At 28.1% G+C, this 20,816-nt stretch overlaps 1 protein-coding gene across 1 annotated transcript; it reads left to right on the top strand.

Annotated features, from left to right (window-relative positions):
* Positions 1-1,493: 1,493 nt before the first annotated feature.
* LOC129959057 (neuronal membrane glycoprotein M6-a-like) lies at positions 1,494-19,020 on the top strand. The gene is made up of 7 exons (XM_056071852.1): positions 1,494-1,647; positions 4,104-4,254; positions 5,008-5,167; positions 6,114-6,270; positions 11,570-11,652; positions 14,782-14,847; positions 15,054-19,020. The coding sequence occupies exons 1-7, from the start codon at positions 1,581-1,583 to the stop codon at positions 15,180-15,182; spliced, it is 813 nt and encodes a 270-aa protein (XP_055927827.1). The 5' UTR covers positions 1,494-1,580; the 3' UTR covers positions 15,183-19,020.
* Positions 19,021-20,816: the final 1,796 nt, after the last annotated feature.

Genomic DNA, 20,816 nt, shown 5'->3' on the forward strand with positions numbered 1-20,816 from the left:
ACAGGGAAATATATTGTTGGAAAATGAATTTTAAAATATTTTTAAAAATTAATTAAGAATAGATAAAGGACTATATAGCAATAAAATTGGTATCATTGAAACGATAATTTTTTGAAGCTGAAGATGGCATAAAATTCTTTATTTGTTTTGTAAGACATTCAGCAGTTTTAGGAGATAAATTTCAAATTACATTTAATTTTTAATTAACATTTTTTAAAAATATTTCTAGGTTGACATTTTCACTTTCCAATGGTATATCTGGTAGATCAAATCTATTAGATCTAGATCCATTGCAGAGGTTCCCATCCTTTTCTAGACCATTACCCCCTTAACATGAAAAAAAACAAAAACATTTCAATGTCCCAGCCTTCCTCTTCTATAAAGCTTACTTATACCAAATATTAAAATATTTTTGCCTCTGAACCCGCTGCTACCGCCACCGAAGGCTCCCACGCTCAATGGGAAACGTTACCGCCCCTATTGAGAACCTATTGTCTAAAGGTATTTTCTAAAGAGCGACAACACAAACAAGTTCATCTTTATTTGTATTAACAATAATATTAACTTCTGTTAAATAAGTTATAAAATTATAATTTAAATTCGTTTTATGTATAACCAAATGAAAAATAATCATCTTTTAATATTATTATTTTTAGCATGTTTCATTCTGCATAAAAAATTTAGTCAAATGCCAATGTATATTCATTTTTTATTATTATTATGTGTTTACTAATTCATTTTTGATTTGAACTTATGATCGTTAAAACTAGGCCAGCAGACCATATAACCACTTGAATCACTAACAAAAGGAGATCTCCATCCAATCCTATTCCGCTTATGTTTGGAAGTGAATTAATAAGTGTACGCTTCTATAAAATTATAAACGTAATTATAAATTTTCCTATGAAGAAATTGGAAAGCCTTTTGAGAAAGTCTTGCATCACTTTCACTGTTCAGTTTTATCTAGATAACATTGAGCCGGCGTCCTGGCATAGGGGTAGCGCATCTTCCCCGTCATCTGGGCGTCCTGGGTTCGAGTCTCGGTTTGGCATGGTTGTTGTTCTATCTGTGAGATACGTGAATGTGCCCTCCTGTAAAAAGGAGTTGTGCAAGCGAATGAGTGATGCCTTAATAGTAAAGTCGTACTCTTGGCCCTAGTTGGCGCTACTAAAAAAGCAAGAGACACTCTCCCACCGACTTAAATCGCTGTCTTCGTAACAGTGGACTCGTCCATTACAGGTGCCGTAAGAAACAACAACAGATATCATTGCGTACAAATTATATTCGAACTTTGAAGTCAATGGAAAATTTTATTGTGGGATATGATGGTTAGATTTCTTATTCATATTTTCTTTGAACTAAACTTGTCTCTCTTTTCAAAACTATCCATGTTCAGTAAGAACTAAGGCTCGCTAGGACATGGATGTGTCTCAAGCGTTAGAATGAAATTCTGAGTGGCAACAGCAACTAACTTTCGGTTAGGAGTTCAGTTTGATTGCAATTGGAAATGTCTGCGGGTTGTTGACTGAGGTTTGTCACATCGTTTGAAGCAACACTGTTTTGTTTTCATTTTTTAAAAAATGTTTCGCAAGTCTTATTCTTACTCTAGTGTTTCTGAGCAACAATCTGGTGGCTGTTGTGGAGGATGTAAGTCTATAATTTAAAGTTATATTTTAATTTAAAAGCAAGCCCATTTCTGTTTACAAAATCAAGCTGAATATTATTGATCTGTCTTGGTTGGTTACAGTTGTTTGTTTTCTTACATTTACACTTATTTAATTCCTATACATTTAAGATAAAGATTTTTGTATTTGAAACAATTTATATTGAATGGAACTGAAAGATTTAATATCATAAAATGTTCTTCGGCTTTGATTTTACTTTTTTTTTTAAATGTTTCACTGAAAATTGACCATTTTTTTTTTCGAATTTTTAATTATTTATATTGAAGATCAGTTATTGATTAAAAAATTTTATGTGTTCTTTTTCTTATGACGCTTGATTCATATTTCTGATTTTTCAAACTTCGCTAAGTGTAATGGCTTGTTTAGAAATTCTGTTATAAAATATACATAATATTATGCTTATTTTGTTATTTTAACAATATTTTATCAGATCTACTTAAACATTTGTTATATTTTTGCTAAGAGTCATACATCTTAATTATTAAAAATTTGCAAATGTTTAAGAAAATTTATTTTAATTTTACTTCATAAATTGAAAAATTTTATAAATGGAGTTATTAGACTGTAAAGCTATAATTTTTTAAGAATTGCTTGTTTTGTTGATTGATGCATAAACTTATGGATGTTTTTGTATTATTTATATTGTAAACTTTATTCAGTATCTTAATATTTATTACAAATGTATTATTTTGAAAGTTAGGAGCTGGAAAGAAAGTTTTGCAACAAAATGAAAAAGAAAATTATATCTATTAATAAATTTCAGATTTGAAATTATTATTTAGATATACAGTATTTGATTTTTAACATCATTATTTTTACAGTTCAGAATTATATTAAGCTTTTATTTTTACTTTGATGTACTTATAACTTATCAAAATATATTATGTAATATCTAAAATATAATATAATATTTATAAATATATTTTTCTGCTCATTTGAAATCTTTGAATCCACTACAATTAAACATGGAATGCCCCTGCTAAATTGGTGATGCTAGTCAAAAGATTAACTAAATATTTTCTTATTAAGTTAAGATTTTTATTTTGTCTAAAATCTTAAAAATTCGATTTCAAAGAAACGCTAAAATAATAATGAATAACTTATTTTTAATTTAATACTAAAAAATCATTTTTTTTTCTCTGTAATTCCAAAAGTATTTTTAAATTGAGTCTTATGATCTGCTTTGTATATATTAATTATTAAGGTGTGATTTGTTTTTTAAATCTTTCCTGCAGTTTCTTTACCCAAATCTCCTGTCCCTTCATTTCTTCCCCTTTCCCCCTTCTTTCGTCTCTGCTGGGCTATTAAAAAGCTGAGAAAGAAGCCCTTGTAATGATATGTGGTTAGTTTGAAGACCAATCAATAACATTACTTGCATGGCTTCTCAACTGTCTCTGCTCTCTTTTCACATTGTGCATTCGTTGACAATGGGGACTTATGTTGGGCCTTTAATTTTCCATTATCCTATTCCATTCCAATATGTGGATGGTTTTATGTATGAAGAAAAAACAGAATCATTTTGTGAGTTTCTTTGTTAATTCTGTAATTTTAGAATTACTTTTATCCTCATAGCTATAAATGTTTGTATAATAATTGGCAAAATCTATTATTTGGTAAAAAATTTTATTTAAAAGTTAATGTCTGTAAAATTTAGCATTAATGTAATTTTATAATTGTAAATGTCACCTTTATAGCTGAAATTAGTTAATGACTTCTGGTTATCAAAAGACATTGCTTTATTGATGTAAAAGAATATAGATCATCATTACATATTGAGTAATTGAAGTGTAGACAGATGCAAATATTGCATGTATTATTTTACATGATCGAAAGTTGCACTTTTATCGATAAAAAAATACTGAGTTTTTTTTATAGTTTTTTATGGTTCCTTCTATAAAATAATAGTATTAATAAATGCATGATTATTGTTCTGGGTTTTTGTGAGAGAGTTGCGATTTTAATTATAAAAGCTTTATTTCGGCAGCAAATATATCAAATTACAGGATTAATATATACTTGAATCCTTTTTAAATTTCAGTTTTTTTGGGGGAGGGGGTAACTTTCAGTCTGTGAGTGCAATATAAGCATTTTAGTATTAAAATTGTTATTATATTAATACTGAAATTTATTGAAAAAAAGGTATAATCATTTTTATATATTTTTATTCAGCATCTTGTATTGCCGTTATATAACTGACAGTGACCAAGGCTATTAGAAAAAGATGTTAATTTTTAATTGTTGCTTTCCATTATCTCTATGACAGAAAAAATTTGTGCATGTCAAGATATGTGTTAGTTATTTTGAAAGAGAAAACTACAGGAACTGTTCTTTCCTCTTCTTTTTACTTGCTCATTTTTAATTGCATGTTGACAATATATTCATATTTTTCTTATGATTACTGTTTCTTCCCATTTTTAGCATGTCGCTGTTTAACCAGGATACCATATGCAACACTGATTGCTACAGTACTATGTTGTACTGGGGTTGGCATATTCCTTGGCTCATTTTATCGTGGCATTTCTCTAACTCTGAGAACCTTTGAAGAAGTCTTCTTGTTTAAATTTGATTGGTAAATAATTTTTATCATTTCCTAGCATTTGTTATTTTTGTGAATTTGAAATGTTTACTTATTGTTGAAGTAGCATTTATTTATTGTAATTTTTAATAGATAATTTTCTCTTTAATTTTTTATAGGATGATATTATTTTCCTTCTTTAATGCAATGATTTATATATTTAAAAATACAAATAGTATCTTATAATTAATTTGTAGTGCTAAAGTTTTACCTCTTGTATTGTAGTTTATTGCTATAGAAATCTGTGGATATTTTTCTGTTTACTATGTGATGAATATTGTACTCTCAAAAATGTTTAAAAAAAAAAAAAAATATTAAATTGAAGAAATATACATTAATTGTTGATAGAATTTAATCATACATTTTAATGAAAATTAGGAATGTTAAGTACCAATAATACTTTGAAATGTATATATATGTTGTTATATAAGTACAGTCATAAAATTAAACTTTACTTTGCCAAAAAAAAAAAAAAAAAAAAAAAAAAAAAAAAATCAAATCAAAGTTATAAGTGTATTTACTTATTTCTTAATTTTAATAGTCTAAATTTTATTTTTGGCTTTATTTTGACAACATTCAAAATTATATGAAGACTTTCAATATTGGAATATAAATGAGTTGAGAAAAAATATTCTTTGAAAGAAAAAGAATCATTCTCTTTTATTAAAAGCTGTTATATTGATCGGTATTGATTAGCTTTTCATTTATTAATGATGTGTTGGGATTTTTTTTAATCTTTTATTTTAGGCTTATGGACTTGCATATTGTTTTCATAATCATTGGTAGCGTAATGGGTGCCTTCAGTTTAATTTTATTATTGGTTGGCTTTTTGGCAACTGGTGCAACTAGAGAAAGAATTTACCGTGGATTCAAATCCAGAATTGGTGGAAGAGTATCATGTGCCTTCGTAAGTAGTTTCAAAAGTGATGATTATTTTTAAAATATATATATATCAATTTTATTTTAAGGTTTGAAATATGATTGTATGAATTTTAATCAGGTAATCATAAATTAAGCAATTGATGCCTACTGAAGTACAGAATAAAGATTTTCAAAAATATTTAATTGGATATACAATATCTGTCTTATTGCCTATGTGTTATGTGTACTGTGCAATTTCATGTATTAGTAAGTGAGAGGATTTATTTTAATATTTAGTATTTCTTTGAAGCCAATGTTATAAACAATCATGGAAAATGTTCCTGCCATTTTTCAAGAACTTTTTTTAAAAAAATCTCTATATAAATGCATTCTTTTTTATTCAGTTTGGAATTAGCATAAAATTCTGATTTTTAATGTTTTGAGATAAAAACATATGTAAATGATCTCATTCAATAATTTAATTAATATTCCTTCCAAGTATCAGGAAAATATTTTTGTGAACAGCTATCATGGTGATTCTTAATTTAAATTGGATAATTATTAATAAAAAATGAAAAGCATTCTTTAAATAATTCTATAAAGCAGGTTATGATTTCTTTAGATCATTTCCCTTCGTGTCTAGGCTTTTATTATTTTCAATGTATTACTGTTTAATTTTTATGTTATGCTTACAAGTTCACAAAATTTCTTATAAACTGTGTGCTCTGTTTGAAATGTGTAATGAAGAATTTTTTTTAAATGATTGTATGTACATTACTCGTATAATTTTTTTGAATTGTTAATGTTTTTTTACTTGACATAAGCCATACATCTTATTGAATTTCTCAAAATAATTAACTATGTCATGGCTATATTTGTAACATCATTGTTTTAATTTTATCTATATATGTATTGTTGGATTATATATATATATATATATATATATATTTCATTTGCGTATATGATGTGTAAAACTTTATATTTATTTTTAGTTTATGGGATTGACATATATTTTGGAGCTGGTCTGGTTAATGGTCTTTGTCTCTCTTGTACTTATAACATTTGTATTCACTGTTTGGTGGGGGATGTGTAATAACCTGAAGTATGAATCAAACCCTGAAAATAAATGTATTGATCTAAAGCCTCTTGGTAAGTTAACAAGTTTTTTTTCTATTGTTGATTAAAAATTTAAGTTACACTTTACATATTGAAAAAAAGGTTTTGATGCATGTAATATGCTTTTATCAAGTATTAAATAACTGCAGATTTTGTGCTATTTGCATATTGGATTGTATAAAAAAAGAATATTATTTAATTCTCTATAAAGAAAATTTCATACTAAACCCATTTACAGCCATAATTTTTAATTGTTAACAAGTACTTTTCATATATGAATTAAATAGATTTACATAGAGTTTATTCTTCATATAAGAGTAGAAAGTTGTAGAGATCTAAGGACTATTTTTATGAAATCAAAAATCTAGATTTCTTTAGTATAAAATTATTTTATTTTTCCATGGACTAACTCTCTTAAAGGCTCACCTTTTTTATGAGTACATGAACCTCAATCCCTAGATACCTGGGGACCTTTACTCCATTTTAAAGGATACCATCCCCTAAGCATTCTGATATTTGCTGTCCTTCCCCATCTGTCCGCAGCTAGCTAGAGGGAAGCTGTTTCCGCTCTGCTTGCTTCTCATAGACAGCCGAAAAACCTATATCAGGTTTGCCATGCCACCGGGAAAACACAGGGAATTTAAAAAGCAATAGTAAAAAACCGGGAAAATGGAGGGAATTTTGAAAATTTTAATAAATAGGGAGGAAATACAGGGAATTTTAAGTTCCTTAGTTATTTTTTCCATCTAAAATATTCCGATCTCTAAAGATTGCAGTTATAAAAAATTCTTTATAGGTTATTCCATTTTCGACTTGCAAAACAACTGTTTTTTCTCTCTCTCTCTCACTCTCTCTCCATGATATTTCCGAATTGCAGCTGACAAGCATGCGCGAGACTTTTGTAACTTCTTGAAAGAATAGAATACATTTCTCTGGTAGGAACATTCAATCTGAATTGGTTTGTTCATTATTTGAGAAACTGAGCGTTTATTTCAAAATCTGTATTTAAAATGAATCGGGCGGATTAAAAAAAATCAAACTTGATTTTGCTAAATGGGTTCGAGCAGTTCTGCCAAATCCATAACAAGATTGCCTGCCATTTCAAAAGAGTCATCATTGATGTTGAACTTAATATCTAAAAGGAATACAGGAAAGAAAGACATGTCAAATGCGAAAATGTCAAATTTTATGTCCGAAAATAAACCAATTTCGAACTTTTTAGTTAAAAAACAAAAATTTTAAATTTATATCTTATGAGCTTTGAAACTTGTGTTACAATCGCCTTTTAATGCATTCAGTGATATATAGAAAATATTTTCACATATATTCACTGAAAGTGAAATAGCTGAAAAATGTACGTTAGGCCATACAAAAATGTTGTACTTATTCATTAAAGATTAGCTCCATAAAACTGATGGCTGAAAAATCTGCAGAAATTGATGCCCAAATACATGAGTTGGCAAAAATGGATAAATAAAAAATCTTACTTTGTAATGCTTTTTTTTTTTTTTTTTTTTTTTTTTTTGTTAAGTAATCATTGAATGATTTGCATCTTGATATAAAAAAAATTGTGTTTTATATAACCTTAATTTTGTTTGACTTAAGTTAAAAAACATGAGAGATAATATATCCCCCTTAATATATAAATTTTGTCTTGCTAAATTCTAGATAATAAATAAAGAGAAATTATTTTTTTTATATGTAAATATAAGCCTTCTTTTGATATGCTATTATTTCGAATAATGTTAAATTTTACCTTCCTTGCCTTGTCTTTTCCACTCCTTAAAATCATATTGTATTATAACTAGCACATGAGTGTCATTTGTGCATTTCCTCGTATCTTGAATATGTGTATAGGGAAAAAGCAGGGAAGATACAAGGATTTTTTTTTTTTTTTTCAGTTTTCAGTGGCAACCCTGTATATGTTGGCTGTGCATATCAATACATTAGACATCCGTTGCGCTCTGGTCCCCAGTTTATTAATTCAACTGGTAGTTAGCTACTTGAGTTGTTAGTCTGCTATTGTTGAAACAAAGAGCCTTAACACCAAGCTCTTAGGCTTGGTATTTGTAATTTTTTTAATTGAGAAAGCCGTCTTTGGTTATATTGGTAAGGTTAAAAGCTTTGGTCTGATGAATTGCTTGTTGAAGTCCAGTCCCGAAAACGCTCTCAATAGATAGTAAAACTGAAGTCTTTTCAAACATTCCAGTCATTACATCTTCACATGCATCTTTGAATTCTTTCAAAGAACTTCTGCTTTTTGCTTTTTTTTTTTTTTTTTTTTTTTTTTCCCATCCCTTAATGGAAATTGAAGGACCTAGGAGTAGTAAGTACCTTGATGACAGGCAGTCTCCTCTCTGCTTTAGAAGTACTAAATGTTCCATTACAAAAAATTCTCAAAACATTGCTAGATCAGGAAGTGAGCCCATGTATAATGTATGTCTGTATGAAGGGATAGCCATCTCCTAAACGCAAAGTATTTCATTTTTAAATGCTGTTCTTCAAACTACTAGAGTGCATTAAAGTAGAGTATATATGTCTTTTAGTTTTATAGCTTCAAGCCTCTTCATTGCTTTAAAAACCACTGTTTTATTTATTTTACATGCTCTTGCCATGGAACACAGGCTTGCATCCACTCTACAGAAGTTAGCCATGATAATACTCAATGTAATTCTAAGGAGAAATGTGCGAATTTCAGACACACACACTTCCTATTTTTGCAGTTCTTTTTGGCTATAAGAAAAAGAAATAATAAGTGCATAAATGAAATTTAAAAATATAATTTATCTTAAACCCTGGAACTTAACCAGATCACAAATCCCTACAGGATATAGCTATGTATTCATAGTTCACTCTCACAGTAAGCAGATAAATTCTCCTAACGTATGAATTGATCCCATTTCTTTAGAAAAACACTTCCAGTTCCTAAAATGAACTCAATTTCTGATGTATTCTCACCTACTCTGTTTACTATTTAGCTTGAAAACCATGATTTTATAGTGAATTGTGATTTCTCTTCAGTTTCACAGAATGGGCCGGTTTTAAAACAGTTACTAAAAAACAATTTAAAATTACAACTGATAAAATAAGTCATAATAAAACAAATTGCCACATGTAAATTCATAATCTAAATATTTCTCAATAGATATGGTAACCACAATAATAAAACTAATAAAGAAATTATGTCGTTTGTAGGTGAAAATACCTTAGATTGTGTTTCAGATGAAATTATTGAAGAAAGTTCTCCTGTTATTACAGAACAATCCTCGGCAAAGCAAGCATCCTCTGATAAACCTGCCCTAAGACAAAAATTATAAGTGCTGATTTCAATGCTTCGATTTTAAAACATTTCAACCTTCAATTTTAAGTACCTGTGTCCATGGCAAATACTAAAAAAGATATCAAGTTAAAAGACCACAATGGTTTTCCCATTCTTTGATACCAAATTGAATTTTTAATTCTGTTAATTCTATTTTAATTCTGTTCCAATTTTTTGTTTCTTGCATTTTAAACAATTTTTCTATCTTAACATGTATTTTTTTTTTTTTTTTTATCTTGAATGACATTTCATGATATTTTGAAGAGGATAACTATGTTTTCTGTGATCTGTTGTTTTTTCATAAGATTTTGTTGTAAATATTAACTTGAAATGTTTTAGAATTTTAACAGTTTTATACGCTACCATGTGTCTGTATATCAACCATATATTTGGTACAATATAGCCGCATTTGGCTCTTGCCCCAGTAAACCCCAAAAACCAACCAACAATTCATTGTTTGAGTTTAGTTTTACAAGTTTGAATCAGGGCTTCAACATTTTACAAATATTTGGCAATTTAAGTACATTTGAATTGTAATTTTCTTGCATTCTATTTACAATACTTTAAGAAATTTCTTCTCACATAAAATTGAGCTAAGTATATAAGTCGTTGAACTTATTTCTCAGCATTTTAATTTCTTTCTAAAAATATCAAACAAAAATTGAAAATTCTTAGCTCAGCAAAATGTTATGAATTGTAAATAAATCATTGTATAATAGCTTTCCTGAATATCCTTTTATGTCCTTTTCAGATTTTTAAAAATAATTCTACATATACTGGCTCAATGATTTCAGATTCACATTTAAAAAATGGTCGTAAGTTATTATAACTTTTTGGATCTTATAATTTTAGAAAGCTATTTTCTTTTCACAAATTAAAAAATTCACTCCTCCTTTTCTTAGGAAATTTTAAAGATATAAGTTCCTTTCATATAGTTTCGTTTTAAGATAGCAAACTGTTTATACCACCAATAAAAAATTCTAATTTTTTTAGTAGCAGCAAAAGTAACTTTCATTTGCTTAACTCTCCTTTCATCTTTTTATCAGTGGTTCAACTCCCGTTGTGTGCCTCCTGGAATACTCGCATCAGACAAATATATTGTGGATTTCAAAAAACATTTTGCTATTGGAATTTTCCGAAAATTATATGGATGTAATTCTTGAAATGCCTTTAATTTAAATTTTTTTAAAATTGGGAAAACTAAAAGAGACCACTTTGCTGCTTGTTGAATTTGAATGTCATATTTTGGTAAACTATACAATGCTATGTATGGAGTTTAGGCTGCCGTGTTTGTATTCTTGTAAAATTTGAAATCATTATTTTGAAGATTTATGATTTTTGTGTGAAATTTTTATTATGAATGTTCTCTATATTATGCAATGTTCCTCTTGTTTTATGTTCTGTAATTTAACAAAACAATTCAAGTCTCCATCTATTTTTTTTTTTTTTTTTTTGTATGAATATGCAAACTGGGTAAATTTCGGAAAAGTTTTGTTTTATATTTATGATTTAAAGATTATCTAAATTAGTACATCACCTTACATTACATTGAATATACATACATCATTATATTTAAATTATTTATTTCTCTAATAAATGTCGGATTTGTATAGAATCAAACTTTTCTGTTAATCGCTTGCATTGCAGATTTATTAATTTTCTTTCATTATATTCTTTTTAATTTGCTTGCTTAATAGTTTATCATTTTTTAAAAAAACTATTGCAAAAAAGTTTATAAACAATTTTTTTCTAAAAAAATTGTTAGAATTTTTTATTTATAAATTATTTAGAAATGTGGGTACTTATACCATTCATTGTAGTCTCAATCACTGTAAACTCTATCCTCCCTCTTCCCATTTTATATTTAAAACTTCAAATCTAATTGAAAATTGACCTTTTAGAAAGAAGCATTATTTATATTCTGTATTTTTTCCCCCTTCTTTTTCTTCTTCCGTATTGATCTTTGCAAAAAAAAAAATTTTCTGTTACCGATTTAATTATATTATTTTGCAGGATTTCTTTTCCCTAATAATACAGATGTAAATCTGCTTAGAATATGTGATGAAGGGAAACAGAAAAACTTCTGTAAAGATTGTGTAAGTATTTTTTTTACTTTACTTTAGTGAATGTAAGAATCACTATGCCTTTTGAGAATTTGGAAGGTGTGTGGTTATTTTATATGCAGAAGCACAAGCTTGGGCTTGTCAAATAATTCAAATTTGATTTTAATTAAAAATGTAGAGTCATGCGAAAATTTTTCATCAGTAAATTTACTAGTGCTTGCTCTTTATATGTGAAAAATGCAACTGCTATACTAAGATAAATAAAAAGCCATGCTTACACCTCAACATTGTCTTTTGTGATAGCTCCTTATTCTTCAGAATTTCCATTGTTGAGGGAAAACGCTATTTGCTTCTATACTTTCAGATTAAGAGATAGGAGGGTGTCATTGTTATTGAAGATGGTTTTATGCTTATTATTGAACAATTGTGAATTTGTTTAGAAGAAAGATTTTATCGCTCTAAATATCAACTTTGTTAAATTTATCTTTAGACTCTAAACCTAAATATGAATGCTTGACAGTATTGTGGAAATTCTTTTAATATTTCTTATTACCTTTTGTGTTAGGCACAACTCATATAGAATACCATAGATTTGATTTGAGAAAGTTATTTATTCTAATAGCCAAACAAAATTAAAAAAAATCAGTATTTAAATTGAATAAATATTTTTGTGCTAATTTGAATAATTAGAGTTTCATGTAATGAAATATTGATATAATATAATATAATTAAAATTTTCCTTTAGTTACTGTGCCTCAAAATATTTTGTGTTATCCTCATTTTTAGCAATAATGTAAAGGGTAGGAATTTACAGATGCCAAGAACTTTTCTGACATTCCATATCACGGTGTGATTTTTGATTTAAATGAAAATGAATATGAAACATCCTGTCCTGTGTTAATTTCCTTCATGCTTTGTGTTTACTGATGCTTATGTGAAATAGACATACTGGAACCAGATCATTAGATGGAAAGTATGACTTCTCAGGAGGTTTTAAAGGTAGTTTTATAAATTTAATATTAATAGCGGGCTATCTTCTATCAAAGTAGAAGATAGCCCGCTGTTAATACCATCAGAAGCAGATATTGTTTCATCATTATTATTTTAAAATTTATCAAACCCTAGTCGTCCCTATTGTAATTTTAATAAGAACAAATTTTTACAATGTCTTCAGGCTGCTCGACCATCATTGATACCCTCATTATTTGAGAGAATAACTTGTTTGGCTTCAGAACTGCGTCTAGAGAAGGAGCAAATAGTTTTTAAACAATCATTTATCTTACCATCCTGGTAAATTTCATTGTATCCAATACTTGAATCCTTTTCAACATTTTGATAAACAAAACACTGCAGATATCTTTGCTGACCATCGTCAAAAATATCGTCAATTTAAACCTATTTTTACAGATGGCTCTAGAGGTTCCGATCATACTTCTTCCGCTTGTATTGTTTCAAAATTCCACAATAGCTTACAGAATTAATTCATTTTGTTCCATTTTTACAGCAGAAGTAACTGCCATTTTAAAAGCTTTATCGGTTATTTCCGATTGTTCCGCAGATAACTATATAATATACACTGATTTACTGAGCGCTTTGGAATCTCTATCATCTTTACATGCTCGCGGCCATCCTTTGCTTTTCAACATTTTAAACTTGTATGACAAACTTATCTAAAAGGGCTTTCAAATTATTTTATGCTGGGTCCCTGCACATGTGGGAATTCTAGGAAATGAAAATGCTGATATGGCAGCTAAATTTGCTACTACTTTCTTGCCAACATAGATTCCGCTTTATGATTATGAGACACTGATGTGTATATATGAATATGTCACATTTTGCATTCCAAATGGCAAACTGAAGGGGATGCACAGATTCGCCATTAACTCCATCATACAATTAAGCCTACAATAGATTTCTGGCCCACTTTACACAGCAGAAAACACTGGCCCACTTTACACAGACACAATTTTAACTAAGTTGAGGATTGAACAAATTGGATTCACACACCGACATCTGTTGATGGGGGACCCAACACCCTTTTGCTCAATATATAATAGTCATATGTCTATTTTACATATTGTAGAATTTCCATGTTTTTCTATCCAGCGTCTTGCATGTTTTCAGAAATCTCGACCTGAATTGGGCGAGTTGATTTCTAAAACCCTACATGTTGACCTTTTTAGATTTTTAAAAATTATTGGTTTTTATAATCACATCTGAACATTAACTGCCCTTTTTGGCACAGTCCCATACATCATTGCTACACTTTTTCATGACTCTGTGGTGAATAGCATATAAACTAGTTAACTGCCCTGCTACCAGAGCAATTGTTTTGGTATCATGGTTATGTTACTGGATTGCGAACTACAAGGTCCCAGGTTCTATCCTCGCGCATCTCATATCGCTAAATTGGTGACCTCGGACGATGAACCTTCAACCTTCGTGCAGCTGTTGTGGCACCATCTACCCACAGCAAACCAAAGTCGTCAGACTCACGTGACGCAGCACTACAAAAAGGCCGCAGCAACCCAAAGCCGTCAGACTCACTTGACGCATCAGCAACCACAAACGCTCGCCATAACGCTTGGCGCTACTCAATTGGGTACAGGCCCATTAGACAACAGCTAAAAATACATCACCACTTAACAGTCATATCATTCGACTCACTGGAGTTAGAGTCTGTGGTGAATAGCATATAAGCCAGTTAACAGCCCTGCTACCAGAGCAATTGTTTTGGTATCATGGTTATGTTACTGGACTGCGAACCACAAGGTCCCAGGTTCTATCCTCGCGCATCACATATCGCTAAAACTCACAGATTTATGCTTTTAGACATTTGGATTGTGTAAGCATTCCATATTTTGATTTTATTAGCAATTGATATAAATATTTTGTTCAAGAATCTGGCACAGCTTAGCCAAAGATGGCTTTTGTGCCATAAAAAACAAACTCAACTCAACTTTATCAAAGTAAATTAATTGAGTTGAATGTTTGCGAATGTTCAGGTACTAATTAAAATTTACGCCTATTTATCCTAGGTTAATAATTTATATGAATGAAAAAAGGATTTTTGTTCTTTTTTTATTTTCTCTTCTGTGTTGTTCATAAAGTTTTGTTATTTTCATGTCAGTGTTAATTATTTTATTGTTTTTGTGATTTCAGGTGGAACCATCTGAAGTCTTGTTCATTGTTGCCCTTGTAGCTAGTTTCTTAGTTGTGCTGAGTTTGGTAAGTAATTTTTTTTTCTTTCATGTTGTGATTATTTAGCTCTGTTGCTTGCAGAAATCTTTAAAAATTATAATGCTCTGCTTTTGATTATTTTGTTGAATTTAGATCTTTCCATGTTTAGCAGTTCATATTTAGTCTAGTTGATTTCGTTTGTTTTCTAATTAAAGAAAATTAATCATTGTTAATGATAAATTCATTTTTTTCAGGTTCATTACTTAATGTGCTTGTCAGCAAACTATGCTCGCATAAAAGACAATGAGAAATTTCAAGAGTTACAGGAATTACAATATTTACAAGATACTGAAATGGGTACCTTGTCAAAAGATCGTTTTTAATGTTGCTATGTTTGAAACTTTTAATATTTGCAGAAGCCATTTAAATTCTCTTTAAAAGAAAGAGAATAGTTTTAAGCTCTCTAAGATATTTTACTACTTAAAAGTTTGTATGGCAAATTTGAGTCTACAGAATTCAGAACAACTTTGCTTACTTGAAAATGAATTGTTAATATAAACAAGATGTTTTGATATCTGAATTTTAGCCATGGATAATTGTTTCTCTTGGTGTTTGTATGTAATGTTAGTTTTGGTGGGGATTACTGTTTACTGTATTTTTAGTGTACAGCAGATTTATAAAATGTTGACTATGTGTTTTAGATTTCAAGTGAATGTTTATGTGTTCTAAATATTTGTATTTCGATGCATTCCATTTTTATTTGCTTAGGATTTTTATTGTATTGATTATCTGGCACATGAATTTTTAAATTCAAGCTTTGTATTAGAATGACAATACATGATTTTTTACCATTTATACTTTACTAGTCTTGCTAGTATGTTTTTCTGCCGTAATATTATTATTATTTGACATTTGAATATTTAGCTATAAAGCACTCTAAGAGCATTTAATCATTGAAAAGTCATAACTTATTTTTCGCTTTGTCGAAGTATAACATAATTACTTCGACAATACATAATTTACATTATAGACAGACAATTCATTTTGTGTTATGGTCATTTTGCATATTATTCATAAAATTTGCGTCGCATTTTAGTTTAATAAATTTTTTTATCATGTTGGTTTTATCATTTTGTTCTAAATACCATGATCCACAAAAATGTGTGGATGATTTCAAAAGAAATATAGTGACATTCCAAAAATATTGCAAGGCATTTTACAATGCTGCTGTAAGATGTCTACGCAAAAACTAAATAGTAGTCAGTGAAACTTTTTCAGTCTTTAAAAATATGGAAGCTTCTCAGAATTAAAAAAGAAATAAAATGCTTCATTAGTGCGAAAAAATAATGCATATTTAATAGAAGAACAGTATTTATACATTCCATCTTTCTAAGAATGACTATATCATACCTTAATAATTAGTAATATTTTTATATTCATCTTTAAAACATGATTTATATATTTTGTGTTCAAAGGTACTGACAAGCAGTTTTTTTTAAAACAATGTTAAGTATTACGAAATTTGCAACCAATTTTACTTTTATATCTGAATTAAATAAACTTTAAATCAAATATTGGTTTAGTGTTTTTTCGTATTGTAGTTACGACAGATATTATATATTTGTATTAAAATTTTCTCATAATTTATGTTTCTGAAATAATATTGCAGCTTGGAAATCCTAAAACACAAAAATATTGTGATAGTATGTCATGCATTCAGTTAGAACAATGCATTGGGGATAATAAATTTACATTGAGATTTAACCCTTTATATCGCAACTCCGATTCGAATATATATATATATATCCTGACTCAGAAGTTAGTATACAGTATTTTAAGTTTATAAAAATTATTAAGTTTAGAACATTGAAATAAAAATTTGTTGATTTAAAGGTTTGCTGATATCTGGAATATCATACAAAATAGTGTGAGTATTAAACATTTGTTAGAATTCAATTAAGGTGTTAATTTTTAATCAACTATTGTTTTTGTTGTAACAAGAACTTTTCTCACAGTTTGTACAAATTCTGTGCATTTTGGATGTCTGCAATTTATTTTTTTATCTGCTGAGTTTCGTCTTGATTCATTGCTGTTGGTGGAATATGCTGAGCAGGACCTCGTGCAATTCTTCTTGTATTCCACTTTTACATTGCTTTGTCGTCTTTTTGTTACCCTTGACCAGGGCTTTCATTTTATTATTTAAGGTTTTAGCATCTTCAAGATAGAAAACAGCAAAGTGTAGCATCTTTTTCCCCCCTTCAACTTGCTTTATATTTGTATAATGAAGTATTAGTCAAAATTAAATCTAAAGAATGATAAAGATTCGAATCTACTATCTTCTACTTCTCTACTATCTTCCTATAATACCCATTTGCCTGTTATACTTAGAACAAAAGTTCAGTATGCTTTTCAATATGAGTTTTTGCAGATTTATTACAGAAAAGGAAGATATTAAATTAATAGTTTTGTCTTTCCATGATGCCATTGATATGTTAACTCCATTAACTATTGCATATTATTCATGAAAATGTCTATGATCTTTTTCTTCATTTATCCTTAGGTTAGATTTTATAAGTAAATCTTGGTTCATCACTCAAAAGTTGAATTTCATATTCATTATATGGCTCTTTCGGATTATATTTCTTCATAAAATTTAGAAACTTCTTTAAACAAATTTGTTCATCTACATATAAATATTCAGCAGACAGAACTTTTTAATATTGCCATTTATTTTTTCCAGAATAGGTCTTATTTTGAAAATTCTATCTCGATTAGATCGAGAAAGGTTTTGAAAATTGACATTGAAATCATTGAAGCTTATTCAGAAGCATATGTTTTTGATTAACTGGTACACCAATAAAACTAAACATAAAATTTTGTAGATTTTTTTGGCACAAACATTTTAATGTACGTTTGTGGAAAATATTTTTATTCGTATTTCCGTGGGTGTTTTTTTTTCCCCCATCTTATTAAATTCAAAGATTTACAGAACTAATCATGCAAAGCTATGTAAACGATGAATGAATTCTTGTTTTGAAAAATCGAGTGTGGATGACTATACAGATAGTTTATGGTTACTATAATATTGCTACAGCCAATAAAATCGTTTTTCAAAGCTTGCTTTGAAAGAGATATTGATTTTTTGTGTTTATTGCTGGAATGCAACTTGGTGATATAGAGGGTTAAACAGAAAAAAAAAGAAAATTGTCCAATTAAGCAAGTTTTGTTATGCAATATTAGAAGAAAAAGTACTATACAATGCTATTATTTCACAGTGTCCATCTATAATTATTGTTTATTTTCTATTATCATGAAGATTTTATTAGTTTCACTACATTGCATTAGGTTCTTTTACTTTTTTTCTGTTAGAGATAAACTAAGAATGAATTATATTCAGTCATCTAAAATTCTTCAAGTTTTTTCTAAATTGATTAAAAAACAACTGTTCTATGAAGTTGACTGGATTATCATTGCCACTTTGTTTCATATCAACTGAATCTCAGCTACATGGTCAGAAAGTTATGAATTATATTATTATCAATTATGTTGTCTGAAGAACTTGATGTTGGTATGTGTAAAAAACCATACTCCTGTGGGTGTGGGGGTTTCGAAAGCGAAACAAGGTTTTAGATGTTTTTGTCATTAATAACTTTGTAAATTTGTGAAATCGCCCCCTGATGGTTCATTATATTACTTCAAAAGACCTGTTGTTTTAATAAATTCATGCTAAATTAAATATTTAATAACTAATACAATTGCTTAAAATGTTACTTTTATCATAGAGCCTTTAGGATTTTCTGCTCTACTTGATAGGATATCTTGTATTAATATATAGCTTTATGAAACCATTTTTTTTAAAAATTAGTATCCCTGATTAATCTATTATTAATATACTTTTAATATCATTGCAAAGTTGCTCATGAGAAACATAAATATATGTTATGACATCAGTATTAATTGCAAATCCTGCAAAATCCTTAATTAAGGAAAAATCTTTTTTTTTATAATATTGTTTTAAAGCACTTTTGATATAAAGACTGTAAACGTTATTAGATGTTATCCACTTTATTTAATTTTCCAATTGATCTGATCTTTGAAAGATTGTGAATCCTTTTTATGCTGATATACTTCACTTTATTCTGTTTTTAAATTATTTTTACCATTGACAGTCAATTTTAATCTTCTCACTTTAAAAAAAAATTTATAAGATGTTGAATTATTAACTAAAGAAAGTGTAAAATCTTCTAAAGTTTCTTCTCTTTATAATTCTGCAATTTCGATATAACTATTTTTACATTCCATTTTTTTTTTTTTTTTTTTTTTTTTTTTTGCTGAGACTAGCAGATTTTAAAATTATTAGTTTAAAATTCATTTTTAATGAATTTCTCTTTAAATAATTTTATACTGCAAAATTTTTAGTTATGATATGTATTTCAAATTACCAAAAAGCTTTTTTTACATGTTTTTGATTACTGTGCAATACTGTTCATGATTAATGCACTAGCATCTGTATATAATTAATTAGTGCTTATTGAAAGTATTCTGACAATATTACCTATACATTTACTTCAGGAATGAACTTGGAAATGCACATTTTTCGAAATTTACCTCTGAATTCTAGTCTTAGATATATGTGCATAAAGTTTTACTACATTATCACATCCTCTGGAAAATAATTAACCAAACTTTTATCTACCCTTTTCTTTTGTCAAAAGATATTAGGTTGCACAGGAATAGACTAAATGGCAGCGTTGATTATATTTATGCACAGTAATTATATGGCTTTAATTATGGAATTGAGTAATTTTTTGTTGTTTCTTTGATATTAATTGTAAATGAGATAAATGCTAATCTTGTGCTTTAAATTGATTTATTTGTGATAAATGCTAATCTTCCTGCTTCAGTTGCATTCTTATATAACTCGTTTTCTTTATATGTTTTTTATTTTATATTGAATCCTTATTTGACTTTTATTATATTTTAATGATTATTTATTTCATTGAAACAACATTTTATTTTTTAGAAAATTGAAATAATTCTATTTACTTGTTTATTATTGTAGTTGAAGATGATTATAAAATTATTAAACAAAAATTACTTTGTGTTTTCCTCAGAAAGACACTTGTTTCATTTAACGGAACTATTGCAAACGAAGTAATATGACTTCTTTAAATATATAAATGCTTAAAATTTCCTTTTAAGTTAATGTATTATATATATTTGTTACTTCATTATAGCATCAAGAAATCAAAATTTCTCGATTTTTCACAGAAATATGAATATGATTTATTTAAGTTATTTTATCAAGGCTGCATAAAATTTTTTTTTGCTCAAAAAATTATAGTATCTAAGAGAATTATCTAAGTATCTAAGAGAATTATAGCTTTCAATCTATAAATAATTTTATAGTGAAAAATACATTTAGGATTATCACGATGCCATAAAGTGATCAGGTTTGTGCAGTTATGAAATCATTTGTATGACGCATCATTTTATGTTGAGTCTGAAAGTAACTCGAGTATTGAGATACACACATTTTTCCTTTTATATATATATATATATATATATATATATATATATTAGCCTTTCTACATCCATTATTTGTACATCATTTTTTGTAGAATTAAGCAGCTGTTATCTTCAAATCCCAGTAAAGTCCATTAAGGTTATTGAAGGCCTTTTTTTTCTGTTATTTTCTGTAACACTATATATAAATTCTGCTTTCTTAATTATTGCAGTTTTGCTTTTATTCAATTTGCAGCTTATTATATCTTACTCATTATAGAAACTTTACATGGTTTATTTACATTACATTTCCAAAATTTCAGGAATTTTTTTATATATTTAATGCCATTAAATGTACTGTAAAATCTCTCGTGTTTCATACTAATGTTTTTAATATTTCTATAATGACTTCGTCTATAATTCCGTCCTATCTTGATGCATGCTGGCCCGTTTTATATCTGCATTGTTTTGTAAATGCAATTGTTTTAAAAATTTGCTTTTGTAATCGTGGG

Source organism: Argiope bruennichi, chromosome X1 (assembly GCF_947563725.1).
Source record: "Argiope bruennichi chromosome X1, qqArgBrue1.1, whole genome shotgun sequence".
In the NCBI taxonomy this organism is placed as follows: Eukaryota; Metazoa; Arthropoda; class Arachnida; order Araneae; family Araneidae; genus Argiope; species Argiope bruennichi.